At 52.0% G+C, this 17,050-nt stretch overlaps 1 protein-coding gene across 1 annotated transcript in view; it reads right to left on the bottom strand.

Moving 5' to 3' along the window:
• Window positions 1-17,050, bottom strand: part of LOC138066522 (otoferlin-like) — an 80,038-nt gene that overhangs the window by 18,915 nt on the left and 44,073 nt on the right. Inside the window, 13 exon segments of the mRNA XM_068936388.1 lie at window positions 1,145-1,275; window positions 2,090-2,252; window positions 2,544-2,705; window positions 4,008-4,127; window positions 4,926-5,087; window positions 5,631-5,765; window positions 7,112-7,249; window positions 8,633-8,749; window positions 9,598-9,671; window positions 10,842-10,966; window positions 15,123-15,306; window positions 15,803-15,967; window positions 16,430-16,528. Of these exon segments, the coding sequence (XP_068792489.1) occupies window positions 1,145-1,275; window positions 2,090-2,252; window positions 2,544-2,705; window positions 4,008-4,127; window positions 4,926-5,087; window positions 5,631-5,765; window positions 7,112-7,249; window positions 8,633-8,749; window positions 9,598-9,671; window positions 10,842-10,966; window positions 15,123-15,306; window positions 15,803-15,967; window positions 16,430-16,528 (1,775 nt within the window).

Raw genomic sequence — 17,050 nt, 5'->3', positions numbered from 1 at the left:
CCAATCCCAAACAATGAGAGCACGGGCCTGGAAAGATACCTGGGCCTTCAGTATGGATAAAGACTGCTTTGCTCCCTTGGAGCTTCTTTTTGTCTAGCTAAGGAGGCTTGCAAGTTTTTGTGGTACATTTCCCGAAGCCAAGAAGCATGCGCATGCCAGGGCTTTTCACACATGCACACATGCTCTGGAGGTCCTCTTGAACACAGCTGGGCCAACAGACTCCTTGTGAATGCAAATGCAAGTGACAAGAGTTTTTTGTGCACCTGCTAGGAACTCTAGGTAGAGGTGCATTTCTAAATCCACCAAGGACTTGTGGGTTGTACAGGTGTGTGTGTGTTTATGCACATGTGCATCTGTGCAGAAGTGGCTTTGTATGTGCTGTGGTCTTTCTGTAAATGTGCCCAGGAGGGGCCATGGATATGCATGCACATTTGGAGCCCACAATGTGCCCATAGGCACATGCATGCACACATGCTGCTTGCCTGCAGAGGAGGACATGTCCCTACAAAGGGCTTCCTGTAGAGAGACAGGCATTTCTTTTGGTAGAGAGCGCTCTGGAGTAGACAGCTACAGGAGGGTGCTCCAATTTCCATTCTGGGCAAGAAAACGGTGACAGGCTTATTCAACACGTGAGCAAAGTCTGACTCCTCGGGGACACGTTGCTTGTCCCATGTGCAGACTGCTGATTTTTCAGGGCAGACCCAGTAGGTCTAAAGGGCTCTGCCTGCATCAGGATGACTCTGTGTGCCTGGATCAGTCCCTTGCCACATGCATCTGAGGTGCATGCATCTCGAGTCTGCACCATTCACAGAACGATGGTTCAGACAGAGCAACACAGGGGCAGGGTTATGCTCATGGGGGCTCATTCCTATTTAACTGTCTTCACAGGAAAACGTACCAATACCTCATTTTCTTAGCCCAGGACAGGCTGTCTTGGGGCAGCAAGCACCAGCTGAGTTCAGCCAGGACAGGACGTGACTGATTAGTGCAACTAACTATGACCCCAAGGCCTTTAATTCCAGGCATCAGTCCAACTACATGCCCAACAGCACAAGGTGGCCTCTGCTTGCGGGGGGATCACCCAGTTATTGACAATGCAGTGAAGACAGACATGCTAAAGTAGTGCTGACACACGGATACTCACAGCTTCCAGCTTCACCATGGTCTCCATCTTCTTGACGGGAACCTCAGGTTCCACCTTGACAACAAGCTCCCCCGTGGGGCAAGAGGGAGGACCTCTGATGGCCATTGCCAGAGAGCCATTGAGCAGTTCAACTGGACAGAGGACAGAGAAAGACAGACAACAAGAGAGAAAGGATAGTGCAGAGTGGAAACTGAGAGCTCAAGTGCGATCCTACAGGATTCAGACAGGAGTGGCGTGTGACCCTCTTGTTCAGAGAGGGACCAAAGCACGGAAATTAGTATACTGGTTGGGATTCAAACACTGGCCACCTCAGTGCCAGGAACACTGCTGGTCTTGCTGCTGTCCCCATGACTTTTCAGGTCTCCTTGCTACAAATGTACAGGGAAGGCATCTCCACCTAAGCAAGCCATCCCAGGCTCTCGTTATAATCGCCAGAGATCTAAGTAATTCAGTCTAGTCTAGAGCACAAGGCCCGTGCCCTGGACAGAAAAGCTACTTGCAATGACACAACAATGAGTCCAGCCCTCCAGGCTGCATTAAGTGTATTGACTATATCTCTTCCACGGGAGCCTGAGCTGTCTGTCCTGAGCAAATTCATCTCCCAGTCCTGAGGAACAGTTGGAGATTGTAGAGCCATGGAAACACAGCTGTGTTAGTGGTGAACCAGGCTTTCTTGTCTGACAGGTGTCAGGAAGAGTAGGCAGTTATCACAGTGAGACCCATAGATCAAACCAATCAAAAGGCAACGATGACCTCATGCCCCCACGGCTTCCCAACCCCTCGATGTGAACCTTGAATCCTAATTCATTTAACAACCAAGCAGACAATGCCCCATAGTCCTTACAACCCACTACCCATCTCCCTTCTTTTCTATATCGCTCACTCGTGTGCAGTGCCCCACCAATGACCCACACCAGCCTGTCCCTCTTGGCCCAAGCCTGGTACCTGTCATATTCCAATGGTGGGCTGCCTTCTCTGGTGGGCGACAGATGAACTTTCAGACGGAGCTGACAGCACGGGACCCCACTAGGGTATAACGCCCAAAAGCCCGGCACTCCACCACTCGGATGTGGAGGGGCAGGTGAAGCAGTTCATTCTCTGGGAGGTCCTGGAAGCAAAGGGGTCCTGGTTATCAAGGGCTGCATGTAGGCTACAGCATGTCTATTGTGGTGGTTGCCAGTAGGGACTCAAAGAGAGATCATGTTGGAGGAAGAGGTCTCATGTAACTCTGGCAGAGCTGGGCCTGGGAGCCATCACAGAAAGGGGATCCCCAACTAGGCTGGAGATCACTTCCTTTACTATCGTGGGCAAACGGAAGCAAGGGGCCAGCAGCCACAATTTGAGCTCCAGCCAAGCCTGGATTTTGGCCAAGGGCTCAGAGGAAAGAGGCAACACTCACCACTCCCAACCGCTTGACTAAAGGGCTGAAGTTGGCGCTTTTCTTGTAGTTCTGGATGAGAGCTGACTGGACCCCCTTTCCAGTACACTCAATGTCCACGCGGGGCCGCTCCACCTGAGCCACGTTCACTCTCTTCAGGTCTCTGAGTCCCCAGAACAACATCTAGGGCAGCAGGAGGAGGAAAGGCATACAGGTGAGAAGAACTGCCCCCAACTGCTGCCAGACCTCTTTGCTGGAGCCAAAGCAGTTGGCTTTCCTCATCCCCTGGGAGCAAGGATCCCTCACGGCACACAAAATCACCTGGGCAGCAATGGAGCCCTCAAGCTTCTTTTCCTTCTCCATGCGGCTCTGGCATGCAGCATGCTCTCTCACTGACCCCACACAAACCACCCCATGACTCACCTGCAACAGCCTAACATCTCCTTTCCGATGCCCTCAGCACTCCTCTCCTAGCCCTCTTCTGCCCTCAGACTCCATAGAGCAGGACCACATCAGTTTAGTTTAGCCCATCTGCAGTGGCTCTTCATTCAGCACTGGCAGCATTTTGTCAGAAACAGGGAAATGACTGCCTCCTCCCCTTTCCTTTCTTGGGATAAGAGACCAACACCATGATTAAAAGTCCCCCTGAAACAAGCTTTTTCCACCTCCTGTCCCCCCATGGCCATATTCACACTGCGCACCAGAGGAATAGTATTTCTTTGACCAGATGAAAAAGTCTGCAAAACGTGGACGTAGGATCTCTTTAGAGCCCCTGGGGATCCGATCAGCAGCATCTCCTCCTAGCAGAAACACCTACAACAGCCGGGTGAGTCATGCACCAAACCTCACTGTCTTTATTGCCCACATCACCATTGTCTACCAAGTCAGCCTAGGGTGAGGAGCCCTGATGGATGTGTCACCATATCTCACTAGAGAGAAGCAGCAGGCATCCTGCCCTTGATGTCCAAGATAGGTCAAATGAGCTTCAGGCTACCAATCTTGGGTTTTTCCCCTCCCACCGATACTAAGGGAGAGTCAGCGTGACTACTTCAGGTGTAGGTGTACACCCCTAATGTGCATTCCTCTGAATTTCAGACCAAGTGCCCTCTACTGCAGCTCCTAGGCTTGCTATGGTGCCCACAGTTAAGAAAGAAAGCAAGTACTAATCCAGTCATCCTGCTTTTTTTTTTAGGGCTGCTGCAGCTTAACTCCCTGTGCAGCTAGTACAGGCAGGTCCTTGCAATCCAAACATCTGGCTGTAGGTGCTTAACTTGTCATCAGAACCTCTAAGATCCCTCCTGGCCTTCAAACACCCACTGACAGAGTCTTCTGCCTTACATCACCCTCGCCTAACAGATGGAGCCCTCATAATGGGATCTGGTCGAGGCCATGACAACACAGTACCTTCTGCTGTGTAGCCATCTGGCTGCGCAGCATTCAAGTCTGGCGCCCCAAGACGAACCCCTCTGCTGTCAACGCATTTGCCTCCACTCTGTATTTACTCAGCACCAGACGAATCCCCAGTGGCACTGGCAGGATGGGACCCCTGTCAATGCCTGTGGGTCCATCGACACGAGGCAGGTCTGACTTGCCCCCAGCTCCAATCTGGAAGAGATGCATCACGGATTAAGGTCTGCTTTTTTGAACTGGGGGAACCGGCACACCCTGCTCTCCTGCACTGGGTCTGTAGAGTCTTAGATGATTCAGCAATCCACTGACTGTACAGTACAGGCACTTTGGGAAAAGGTGTTCATAGGAGCAGAAGAGGTGGTGCTATGCTTCCACACAGGGCACATTCAGCAGCAAAGCAAACTTCCAAGCCCACCCACTAGTGCAGCTGACAGGCTGATACGGACAGGCTTTGGCCAGCTCAAAGCCTGAGCAAAGCCAGCAGGTCTCTACTCCACCACCTTCAACCACTCCAGGCATCTCCTGCTCTGTCTAGTCAATGGAAAGAGAGGGATACCTACAGAGAGAGATTAGCCCCCACCCTGAGCTCCTTGTCAAAGATGCTTAGCATACACCATCTTCCTCTATGAGAACTCACACCCCTTTTACCTGGGACCTTCCCATTGACATCTCTTGAGAGAACCAAGACTCCCATTGACAACTTCCATAGCCCAGGGATGTTGCAGAGAGTTTGTGCTGCTGCAACGCTTTAGTAGGGTTCCCTGCCAGAAAGAAGCTGGCATTCATTGCACACCAGCATAACTCTGCAGGAGCTGCCCTCACACTGAGCTGCGAGTAGCTATACTACACCCTGCTAGCTTTTCTAGGATGCATGAACTAACCACTCTTTGCAGCACCTCAGAAACAGAAGCGTGGATTAAACGCGGTTCTCCCCCACACCCCCTCCCGCTCTCTTCCCTCCCTCGGTCTGGGATGGCTCTGTCCAGCTGCTACCTGCAGTAGCTCAAAGGCAGCCAGCAGGTCGCCTGCTGTGGAGTTGCCCCGGTATATCTGGTAGCACTCCAGCTGCGGAGGGAACCGTGGAGGGCAGTACTGTTCATCTGACATCTTCACCCCAGGTTGGGCAAAGGTGCGGCCCATCAAGTCAGCTTTGCCCTGGCCAGGCAAAGACAGCACTCGGGTTTTTAGCATCGGGCTTCTTGTCTGCCTTGAGAGACCAACCAAAGGTCTCCACAGTTAGCCCCACAGCACTCCCCAGTATGGGCAGAACAGGATCAGTCTGCTGCACGTACGTGACCAAAGCTCAGTGCCACCTTTCACTGGTGCCTTTCCATCCACAAGGCCTTTCCTAATGCACCAACTTCTTTAAGGAAGGTGAAGGAGGTGGCCTAGGGTTGGGGCAGCAATGAGGCCAGGACTGAGCACTGCTCTACAGGGAGAGACTACAGTAATATATCCTTGCCTCCAGCCTTACATGAACTCTTGCTTCTGGCTCCAAACATAAGACACCAAGGAGTGCAAGAGATCAATTAGCAGCAGAGGCTCCTAGTTTCTTCTGTGCCCTGGGAAACAGGGAGGAAACATCTTCCACAGGTCAGGAAAAACGCTTCTTCTCACATCTGCTGCACCAGCTGCCTTGCCAGGAGTGATCTCAGTACCTGAATCAGAAATGCTTTCCTCTGCTGAGATTCATCTTACCACTGGGTCCTGCTCATAGATCTCAGTGACAACTATGGGAGGGTCGTCCCGCATTTCGTGAGCTTCTCCATATAGCTCCACATTGTCAAAGACCAGCAGCTGGTCCCAGCTTGGGCAAAGGCTTTCATTGAGAACCTGGAGGAACAGAAACAGCATTTACCACTACAGCTAGGAGTAGCAGCCAGGGCCTAAGGCCCTGAACAACGGGAGCAGAGAGGATATTGATCTCCGTTTTCCTGCACCAGGACTTTTGCAGTGCTGCGAGCAGGGGGGAGGTTACTTTGAAAATATGAGGGGATTTATCTTGGGTCACATTGCATGTCCACAACATAAAGGCTCCCTTACTTCATGGTAGGCACCCCAGGATCCCTGTCTAGGGAGGGGGAGAGAAAGCTATCTCTTTATGGCACCGCTTGTCTCTTCCTAAGGTGTATGGCTAAAATAGATGAGATGTATTTTGTCTTGTAAAGGTCCTTTTCTCCCCACTGCTTATTCAGAGAATTGAGGCAGCTCTGATGCAGATGCGGACACTGTGGCAGTCTGCCATCTATTGGGTATTAATGCTATTGCCAAGCAGTGCTTTGGATCACAGATATTTACTGGATCATACTGTGAAGGCACCTGGGGCTAAACCCATTAGAGGGTTGATGGCTTATGGGGCAAGAGACAGGAAAGAGCCACATTAGGATCTGAAGCCTGATCCAAAGGAAGGGGAATTACAGGTCTAACTCGCTTGGCAGATCTTGACCCAAGATACTTGCAGCTCCCAGAGTTCACCCCTTGCTCTGATGGTCTAATTTTCTCTGCCTGAGCATCTGCTTCCTTCTGTCAAATCAGGACAAAACAGTACCCTGCAAAGGGGCAGCCACAGGGATGACCCCATTTCCGTGAATGACCCCAGGCCTGGCCTGTCTGAGCCAGGCCACAGGCTGCAACTTCAGTGCTGGCAGCACCCGTAGGCTGGCGCTTGCTCTGCAGGCAAGCGAGCCATAGCGCATCTCCCATGGACTCTCCCAGGAAAAAACAGCAGGCAGGCACAAATTATTCCCAGCTTCCACGAGGTTTGCTAAAGCTCGGCAGCCTTCAGCACAGGAAGAGATGGCACAGAAACACCTCCTGCTTCCTGTAGGGTCCAGTTTCTCTTCACCAGGCAGCTGAAAGCTCAGTCACACAGAAACGGGGTGGCTGTGTGCTTGTGCCCAGGGACATGCAGTGAAAGGGCTGTTGGACTTGCCTGCAGCTGGGGAAGAGACTTCCAGCAGGCTTCCTTTGAGTGCAAGGTTGCTCGAGATAGATAGTCAGGCCCCAGTGCTATGGCTGCTTTCGCACCCCAGGACCCCACGGTCAACCTGATCCATGATTCAGCAGGAGTCAGGAGACCCAGCCCCATGGCAGGGCAGCAGGATGGACAGATGATAGGACAAGTACCACATTCAACCCCAGGGATTGCCCACTCCTCCAGGTCAGGAAATAGTGTTCACCTCGGTGCATTGGCTCTGGGGGAGGAAGACGACTCGGGCAAAGGGAGCCAAAAGGCCACTACTGTCAGCAGCAAACAAACTCCTGGCCTGGTACATGTGGGCTCGCAGCTCAAACACCTGCTTCTCTGTGACAGAGAGAGGGGGAAGTGAGACAGCTTGGGATGCATCCCTGGAGCTTAGCCATGGAGAACTCCAGATTGGAAGGCTGAAGATTTTCCCTTTCTCTTAGTTCAGTGCCCACAAGGACTGTAGGGCAGGTGCCCTGCACTTCCATTCCCTACAATGGAAGCAGTTCCCTCTCTGGACATCTCCTATCATGCCTTAGAGCCTGCTTTATTTTCTGCTGTGGCAAACCAAAGCAGAGGAAAGAGTTACTTTATAAAGGGCTATTTCACCAAGCCTAGGAGCCTCGCCCATATTGGCAAATGAGAACAGCAAGTGCCAAACTACAACTTCCACGTGGACCAATAACCCCAAATGGCTGCAGCCATTCAGACCCAGGTAGAAACTGCACGAATTTCAGAGGAACTGCAATTTTCTGCAGGAAGGAACAAGAGATTTTGCAGAAATAACATCTTTTTGGAAATTTTGTGAGCAGCTCTAACATATTCGGCTATTAACTGTCACCCATGAGGTGGAGTGAAGCAAGAGTACACCGCAGTGATAATAATTAGATGGCTTCATCTGAAAGCTCTCCAAAGAGCTACTTACTTAACATTTTTCTCTACTTAGCAAAAATCAGAGATGGCTGCAGGCTGCTCACTTCAATATTGGGTGGACATTTGCCACCTTCTGGGGGCTGCTCCCCTGGGGAATTGCACGGCCTTGTCACGGCTCAAGGCAGGCAAAACCATCCTCTAGCTCAACTGCAAGAGGACCCAGTTCTGTTACTGTCTGGGAAGGGCTCTTCAACTTATATTAATGCTCATCCTTCCCAATCCAGGAGCGTATAGGCAAACCTGGGAGGCACGGGGCAGTTTATAGACTGACTATGCAAAGTTGCCAGATGGTGAAAAGTATACTGGTGACCTATTTCAGGCCAGGGCCCTGCCTCAGGCCCTGGGCCAGGCTGGGAAACGCCCCCACCTCAAGGGGTCCCTCCAACCAGCTCCAGGGATGCCCTGTCCAGGGCTAAGCCTGGCCTCACCTGCGGACGGGTTAGGGCTGGGCATTTTGGCTTGGGCTCACAGTGCACCAGGATGGACAGACAGGGCTCAGTTCCCACCACAGACTGGTTAATTAGCACACGAGATATAGCTGGTGTAGTCAGTGGAGGGAAGTGGTCATGCTGCCTTGGCTGAGCACTTCTATTAGGTGGTCTGAAGAGAGGTTTAAGCACCTGTCTTGACACAGGAGGAGCATACAGGTCCTTTAGAAAAGGAGCAGAGTCTAACAAAGGTCTTGTCTTCTTGGACTGGCTCCTTGCAGAAGACCTGTCTCACCAGGGAACTCTCCTGCACGCAGGATTTGCCCATAAGCTGACCCAGCTAACAGGCACTCTCCCTGTGGAGGGCAACTCACCTCATCAGCTAACAACCAGAGTTTCTGGAGGAAGTTTTGCACCAGCTTCACCTTGTCTTTCATGGTGGTGTTCTTCACCTGCGAGCGCAGAGTCATGGCTTGCTGACCCATGTTTTCCTGTGATTAAAAGGGAGCCCAGGACACATTGTGAATGAGAGCACAATGGAGCACAGAGAAGGCAAAAGCAGCAGACAGGTCTCCCTGCGTTCAGGAAGGCGTGGTGAGGACACAAATGCCTTAGTCCTGCCATGTGCATCCAGATAATGGTACTTCTGGCGCCCCTTTGTTAACCTCAGCAGGATATAGGAAGGGTCCCACAGCACAGAGGTTTCTGCCCCAGCAGGGCCTGCCATGGGACAGAGAGGTGTCAGTTGTGCTTATGGCATTTTGCAGTGGCTTCAAGCCTTGTCTTAAGCATAGTCTCTCCCCTTTCCCTGACTCCACTACAAATCAGCATCTGGCAGTTCAGAAGAGGGGACATAGAGGCTTTCACATGTCACATTCATCACTCTGTTGTATGCAGCTGGCTAATGAAGCTTCATTGCGTCAGCTGGATAAACCACTTGGTCTTTGCACAGCTCCTTTCCAATACGTTGGCCTACCAGCTCCAAATACCCAGGCTAGAGCTAGCCCTGCAGCATCTATACTCGGCAGAGTCCCCTACATTCCTGCTTTCCCCTCTCCTGAACTCTTTGACAATAAAGCGACTCCTTTTCTGCACTCCAAGATTTCTTCCCAATGAAAAGCAGAGCGTGATGGAGGGGACGTAGTGGTGTGGACCCAAGGGTCATGTGGGACCTGTGCAAGACAGGAAGTGCTCTTGGGTCCCCCTCTTTAGCAATAAACCTCAAACCACCAATCCGCAGAGACTGGAAGTCAAGACCCCTAAGGACCAAGGTTCCCCACCGCATTGATGGGGTCCATCCCCATTCCCGAATCTTCCTCCCCAGCTGAATCACACTTACCAGCTCCCTCATGCAGGACTCGAGTCTTTCTCGATCCAGCCTCGTGCGGGAAGAGTGGTGCCGGTCCTTGTCAGCTAAGGTCACAAAGCGCCTGATGGAAAAGCTCGTCAGCATGAATCCTGCGAGAGCCTGCTGGCTCTCTGCAAGCAGCCTTGCCAGGCTGGATCTCTGCTAGCAGTAGGGCACTTGCCTACACGGAAGCGCCCTTGTTCTTTCAGTGTGCGCTGCAATCGCAGCCAAGTGGCCTATTTACACCCAGCACTCAATGACGTGCATGAGGAGAAGGTGCCGCTCAGGCACTAGCCTGTGGAGGCCACAAGACTGAGTCTGTGTGGCTTTCATCACTGGCTGGGGGTCTTTGGAATTCAGAGGCGAGTACCACCTCGCCCATGCTCCAAGGCAGAAGGCAATCAATATGGTGGTGTGCTAAGCCAAGAAAATGATTGCCTATCATCTCGGAGCATAACGCAAGGGGAGCTCATGCTCTCAGTCCCATGATCTTGCCCATATCCCGGCTGAGAGCACAGGTCTGTGGTGGGCAGCTTTTGCTAGTCTTTTACTCACAAGCACCCACTGCTCAGATCCTCCAGGACCCCTCAGAGCCAGCGCTCCAGCTGTGGCTTCTCACTCTTGATCGTTTCCTGCACATCACTGAGGCCTTCCTCCTGGAATGGCAATGGGGGGGAAGCAGTGAAGGGGGCAGTGGAGCAGAGCCCCACAGCAGGCTGAGGTTTAGCACCACAGCCACTCCATGAAGAGCAGCCCTGGCACTGCCAATAGCACACACCTGCTTCTTCCCCAGGCTTTCCTGCCTCAGAGCTCAGCTCTGGCACATGTTTGGCTGGGGGAGGCTGGCTTCAGTTGATGTGAATTTCACCTCTCTCCACCTGCAGGCATCACAAAGGCTCCTCAGCAATCAGTTCAGGCTACAAAGGAGGCTCTGCCACAAAAGGGGCTCACTCCAGGAGTCCAGGCAGGTAAAGTCTCCCACCTTCCTTCAGCCTTCCGGGGGACACTCTGGGTCTGACCCACACCAAAATTCATTCAACCCCCAGGGTTTGGCCATTCATTCTGTGGAGTGTTTAGTATTGCGGAGCTTCCTCTTTCCTGGCATGAGTTTGATAAAGGCTCTCTGCAACGGTCTGGCCCTGCTTTGTAACAAGCTGCAGAGACATGCAGGGAGCCTGGATGTGCCAGGAATGGCCTACCCCATCCCCTGAGCCAGCTCCATCCCCAGCACCTACTGGCCACCTTGTCTGCAATCTTGTCCATGATGGTGGCATTATACAGTCTCCGGCGCTGGTCTGGCCACCAGCTCTTGATGTACCTGCAGGCCTTCTTCTCAAAGTATGGCAGGTGGAAGCAGTTCCTGCAACAGGAAGCAGAAGGATGTTCTGTGGTAGGACCACTCCCAGACAGGAATGGCCATTGCCCCCCACCTCCCCCAGCATGTCAGAGTGCTGGGATGGGGAAATGGATATACATGAAGTCAGGCCAAGAGGAAAGGCGCTGGGAGTAGCATATATGAATTGCACGTTCAAGGACAGAGACTCCATCTCTCCTAGCACCCTTCCGCATCTGGAGTACTGTGTCCACATCTGGGCTCCCCAATACAAGAGAGACATGGAGCTCCTGGAGTGAGTCCAGCAAAGGGCCACTACGATGATGAAGGGACTGGAGCATCTCCCCTAGGAGGAAAGGCTGAGGGAGCTGGGACTCTTCAGCCTGCAGAAGAAAAAATTGAGGGGGAATCTCATCAATGTGGACAAGTATCTGAAGGGAGGGCGTCAAGAGGAGGAGGCCAGACTCTTCTGCGTGGTGCCCAGCGACAGGGCGAGAGGCAACGGGCACAAACTGAAGCACAGGAACTTCCATATGAATAGGAAGAAAAACTTGTTGACTGTGAGGGTGACAGAGCACGGAACCAGGTTGCCCAGACAGACTGCAGAGTCTCCTTCCTTGGAGATATTCAAAAGCATCTGGACACAGTCCTGGGAAAAATGTTGTAGGTGACCCTGGTTGAGCGGAGGTGGGGGTTGGACTAGATGATCCCCAGAGGTCCCTTCCAACCACAACCATTCTGTGATTCCTAGCACCAGACCGGTCCCCACCCAAGCCCACAGCTGGGCCAGCCATGCCTGGGAGAAACTTTCCCCTCCCAGCCAAGGCCCACCCAAACTGCCCCCAGGCATGCCCTGCCTGGGTTAACCCCTGCCTCTGCCCAGGGAGGGTTGGGGCTGCATGCATTGGCCAGGTGCTCCAGTGTGACAGCGCATGCAGGCAGACACCATGAGCGAGCACAAGTGAAACCAAAGCACTAACACCCTATTCTGAAAGCCAGCGAGCATTTCTTATAGACCCCCCTGGCCTTCACAACAGGCAGAGGTCTCTGCTGTTTGCAGAGCTGCCAGATTTCCATTCGTCTGTGGGATGGACGTGGCATGGAGAGACAATAGTCATGGCACAGAAAGGGGGGGGAAGAGCCAGGATCACAGGCATGCCCTGCAGAACAGGTTCATGCTTCTGGTTTGCCCAAGGCAGCCTGAGCATCCGCTGTGAGCCAGGATTCACCCTGGATAAAGCCACTGCAGATCCTGCTGCAACTGGAATCACCCTTAGGTTACAAAACAGCTTCACTTCATCTTGTGAAGCTATCTGGGTTATTTTTAGCCAGATGATGTCAGCAGAGTCCCACAGTTGATGGGGAAACTCCCTGTGCTCTGATAAGGCAGTAGGAAAAGCAAAGCCCAGGGGAATACGCTCTGTAAAACATCTGTGCTTTCCATCTCCCTTCTGCATTCACCTTCCCAATGGGCTGCTTAACAAGTGCAGCAACCCCAGGCAGACAGTTCTATCTAGAATGCAAACAGCCTTGATTCAGGTTAGTCTCTTCCATTTCCCAGTTGAATTAAGTCAGTCAGTTAATTTTGATTAGCAACATCTATCTGCTGGTATAATAGTTACAATAATCCACTTCCAATACATCTCCTCAGGTTAAATCCGATTAGCCTTCCTGAGTACAAGTCCTTTGTATTCAAATCTTGGCCAGGGATGGCGTGCAGCCTAGACACACCAAGACCCGGGTCCTGATCCCATTTGCTTCTGGGCTTTCTGAAAAGCCTTCTGAAGCTCCAGGTGCTTGCGGTAGTGATAGGCGCCACACAGGCAAGTGTGGGACTCAGGATGGTGCAGCCCCTAGAAGAGGGGTTTGCTCTAGGGTGATCCCCAAGAGTTTAGGAACCCCGGGTGCACCACGGCCAGAGCCACCACACTGTGGGGGTGCCGTAGCCTCATGAGTGCACAGCATGAGTGCAGAGCAAACCTAGTCAGCAAAGGAGAAGGGACACCGCAGACTCACACTCTAAGCATCTGGATACCTTGGAATTGCGCACTGATAGCTGCTGACTGTGCGCACTGATAGCTGCTGACTGTGCGCACTGATAGCTGCTAAACGTGCAACTGTTAAACATGCACACTGATAGCTGCTGAATGTACTGATAAGCATCCTGTTGACCATCCTGTTGGCATCCCTACTGTTATCACCTAAGACCATCCGTTCCATTGTCCAGCTATGGTCTGGCACTGATCAATGAACTAAGCCCGGGAAGGATAAAAGACAGCAAGCCACATACCTCTGTGTGGACTCGGACTCACCGTCAGCTGGCCTGCGGACCCCACAACCCACCCATCAGCGGGGACGCCCCTGATGCCAACTGCCAGAGAGAACCTGAATCCTCTTGGCGCAGCTCGAGCGTGGTGAGAACAAGCTGGGGAAAACTATATTGCAGGGGTGGCCCATAAGGACAAGGAAAGGGCGAGAGCGGTCATTATACCGTGCATCCGAGAGCAGTCATTGTACTGGGCTTCCGTGGCTTAACCATAGAGCTCTGATACGTGGGGGTTTTGGATTCCTTACTATACTTCTTAGCCTTGTTATACTTGTAGATTGTCTGCTGGTCATGGTTTAGTGTTGTCCAGTGTCCGTCATACGTGCAGAACCGCTTAGATCTAATACATTCTTACATCTGACAAAGAACCATCTCTCCAGTTCAATGCAACTAATCCCAGAATATAAAAGAATCCCGGACGCCCCACTAGTGGCACGTCACAGGTAGAAAGCATCGAGTAGACTCACATTTGCAGCTGTCTGGATCATCTGTCTGTTAGGGTAATTTCTACCTGCACATCGCAAAGAATTGCCTCAATTCTACAGAGGGAGAACCTGAAGCAGAGAGAACAGAACTCGTCTGCCCAGTGAAACTCACCAGTTTTGGCAGTCCCAGGAATAGGATCTACTTTCCCCATATCCTGATTCTCTGACACTGACACACGAGAACGAGGCATGCCAATAGTTAGAGGGAATGGGAATAGACAGACTGACCAAAAGAGAGAGAGAAGCTACAAATCTAGACACTGAAAGGATTTTAAGACTTTTACCCCAAACTCCTGCTAACCTATCCTCATGAACTTCCTCCAGCAGTTCCTGCATCCGCCCCTCTGTGTTTGTGACCTCGGCTAGCTTTTCAGATCCCAAGCGATTCCAAATGCACCTTGCCCCAGCACAAATTACCTTAATTACTGAAATCTATGCCTTATTTCAAGGTAGACTTTTTGCCAATCTCTAAACGGTCTCCAGGATGCTTTCACATGTCAGGCAGCTAGAGAAATCAAAGACGCAAAGCCCAGGCACCTCCCTCCCTCTTTCCTCCCTGATGGGCAGAAGTGCGTTTGTGCATTCACACATTTGCTGTGGCATCAAAGGGTCCTAGGCAGGGACCTTTCTTTTAGGCTGGTTTTCTGAATGTCTGAAACTTGCATGTGCAGCAGTCCATCTGCTTTTTTTAATGCCAACCAATGATTTTTGAATCCACTGGTTAACTTTCCCCTAACTTGCCACAGAGGTAGAGCGTTAAAGGTGTGGATAGCTAGGAGCGCTGCACACACAACTGGCTGCGTAGATGAGAGAGGCCCTCTGTAGGGTAGGCTGAGAGGTCAACTCAACCTTTATGAGACAACAGGCAATCGACAAGAGTGCTCAGCACTGTAGGCAATGGCGGTGGGTGTTCAGCTCTTCTTAGCTGCAATACCCAAGATGGGGTCTCTACAAGCACTTAGCTAAGCTCCCTTCACAGGGCACAGAGAGCTAGCGGCTGCTGCTGCTCCGAGGGCTGGCTGGCTGAATGACTCTCCAGGTTCCAGGGACTGCACTGACTCCATCTCTGCTGACTCTCGGGGGAGCTCAGATACCTGGCACACATGCCAACACCTTCGGGCAAGGAACTAAGTCACATCTCTCCCCACGAGCTTTTAGGTCTGCTGCTCCCATCAGCCTACAGACCGTTCAGAAACCAGATGCTAATTCCCTCTCCTGCAAGGCAAGGGAGCACACTGCCTCTCTGTTTCCCAGCTGCTGGCAGGAGACAGACCCCTCCTACCTCACTAGGACAGTGCAATGTCCCTTCCCTCACTTTCCCCTTGCCATGCCCAGCAAGGCAGCCCTCTGGTGGCCAGGAGGGCACACTTACCTGTCTGTGACCAGGGGTTTCATGGGTTGAGATGAGCAAAGGGAGACCAGCTCTCCATCCTCATCACCGTCTTCCTCACTTGAGTTCTGCAGCAGCTCAGACTCTGCTTCGTCCCCATCCTCTCCATCTTTCTTCCTCCGCAAGGTAGGCTTGGCCATGCCATCAATCTGGTTCCCGTAGTTACCTCAGGAAAGAAGTCACAGGGCTATAACTCACACTGGGGTTAAACGGCCTCAGTCACCTGCCTTTAATTCAGGCTGGGGAGCAACTTCCTCTGCAGGAACCATGGGGGACAGTGGAGTTCAGCTTTCTGAAACCCTGACCAGGGATTACAAACTAACAACAGAAATCTGTCCTCTACTCATGCCCCCTTCCAAGCCACTAGAAACATACATCCTTCCTTTGGTGGTTAACCTCTGGAAACGCAAAGCCAGGTGCTCTCAACTGAGAGATGGAGCAGATCCACTGCTGACAGGAGATCACGCAGCAAAGAGCTCATCTGGGGACACGCATGGCTTGTGCCAATGAAGTAGCCATCACCTTCTTCCTAAACTGAGAGCCTCGGATGCTCTGTCAAACGTTAGCATGGAAAGAGGGGGTAAACAGCCTGCTTTTGGCCTTGGCTCCTGCAGTCTCTGCCAGGCATGTTTCAAAACCAACCTCCTCAGAAAACCACCAACCTATTGTGACCTCAGAGTTGATGGGTTTGTCACCAATCTTCCTGTCCATCACGGTAGCTTCCAGGAAGGCTCCAAAGAGGAAGAATTCCTCCATTTTCCCAGGACAGTTCTGCAGGAAAAAAAACAGGCAAGTAGGATACAAGGTTAAGGTCAGCTGGATGGACCCTTAGGAGAACAAGCCACAGGGCAGGGGGTCCCAGAAGGCCACATTCAGCACCTTGAACACCTACACGGGCTCTATGAAGGGGACGTGCCACTGTCTAGGTTTTCATGGAGACTATGAGGGTTTTCTCTCCCTCTGCTCAAGCCTTCTAAGAGATAGGTGTCTGGCTGAACTCGGTGTCTAGGCTCACTGCACGTTCTTTTTGAATGACCATAAAACCTGAAAAATCTTTGCAAGATTTGTTGTCATGCTGGGGGATCCAGTGCTTGTAGTGCAACACCAAATAAAATCCTCAGTCTATGAGACCACACATAACTACCAAGGGGACTGAGCAAACTATCACTAACACCCAGCACTTGTCACTGGCAACCGAAGGGTCAGGGAAGACTCACATCAGCAACTCATCTCCAAGATCTCCACAGCAAGGCTTATCAAAAGCCTGGCCCGGAAAGAGATGCCTTCACCCAGACCCTCATTCAGATCTTGGTGCTCATCCATCAGGGTGTAGTTCCGAGTGGAGCCGTACATGTTCACCCAGGCACGGCCAAAGGTGGGCAGGAAGCCTGCAGGAGACCAGACACACACGTAGTGAAGGGGATGTGCAAGAAGGAGGGCATGGCTTTGTCTCAGGGCTCAAGCTGGCTCATGGAATGGCATCACTTCCCTGCTCTGGGTATTGTACTACAGGATTGAGCATGCGTATGTGTGTGTGTGTGCGCGTGCACATGGAAAATACACACTTGCAACAATACATGGAGATGATTTTGTGGTGACAGCAGTGAGGGGGATTGTGCAGCTCACCACGCCAAAGACACACACAACTACTCCGTTGGGCAAGCCACCCAGCATGAGGCAACAGAGAGGAGAAACCCTCATTAGCCACCTTCGTAGAGCCCTCTCTGCTTTTACATTGGTCCTGTCCACATGTGCGCTAGTGCATTTGTGCATGTGTGTGCATTCGTGTGTGCATGTGTGTCTGTGTGAACATGAGAGCCTGTCACATATTCATCCATTCACGGCCATGAATTTTCTGGAAGGGCCAGTTGTTCTTGGGTGTCTTTTCTTTCAAGTTTCTGACTGGAGGC

This window comes from Struthio camelus, chromosome 3 (genome assembly GCF_040807025.1).
Source record: "Struthio camelus isolate bStrCam1 chromosome 3, bStrCam1.hap1, whole genome shotgun sequence".
Classification (NCBI taxonomy): domain Eukaryota; kingdom Metazoa; phylum Chordata; class Aves; order Struthioniformes; family Struthionidae; genus Struthio; species Struthio camelus.
This window is presented reverse-complemented; position numbering and strand designations above follow the sequence as displayed.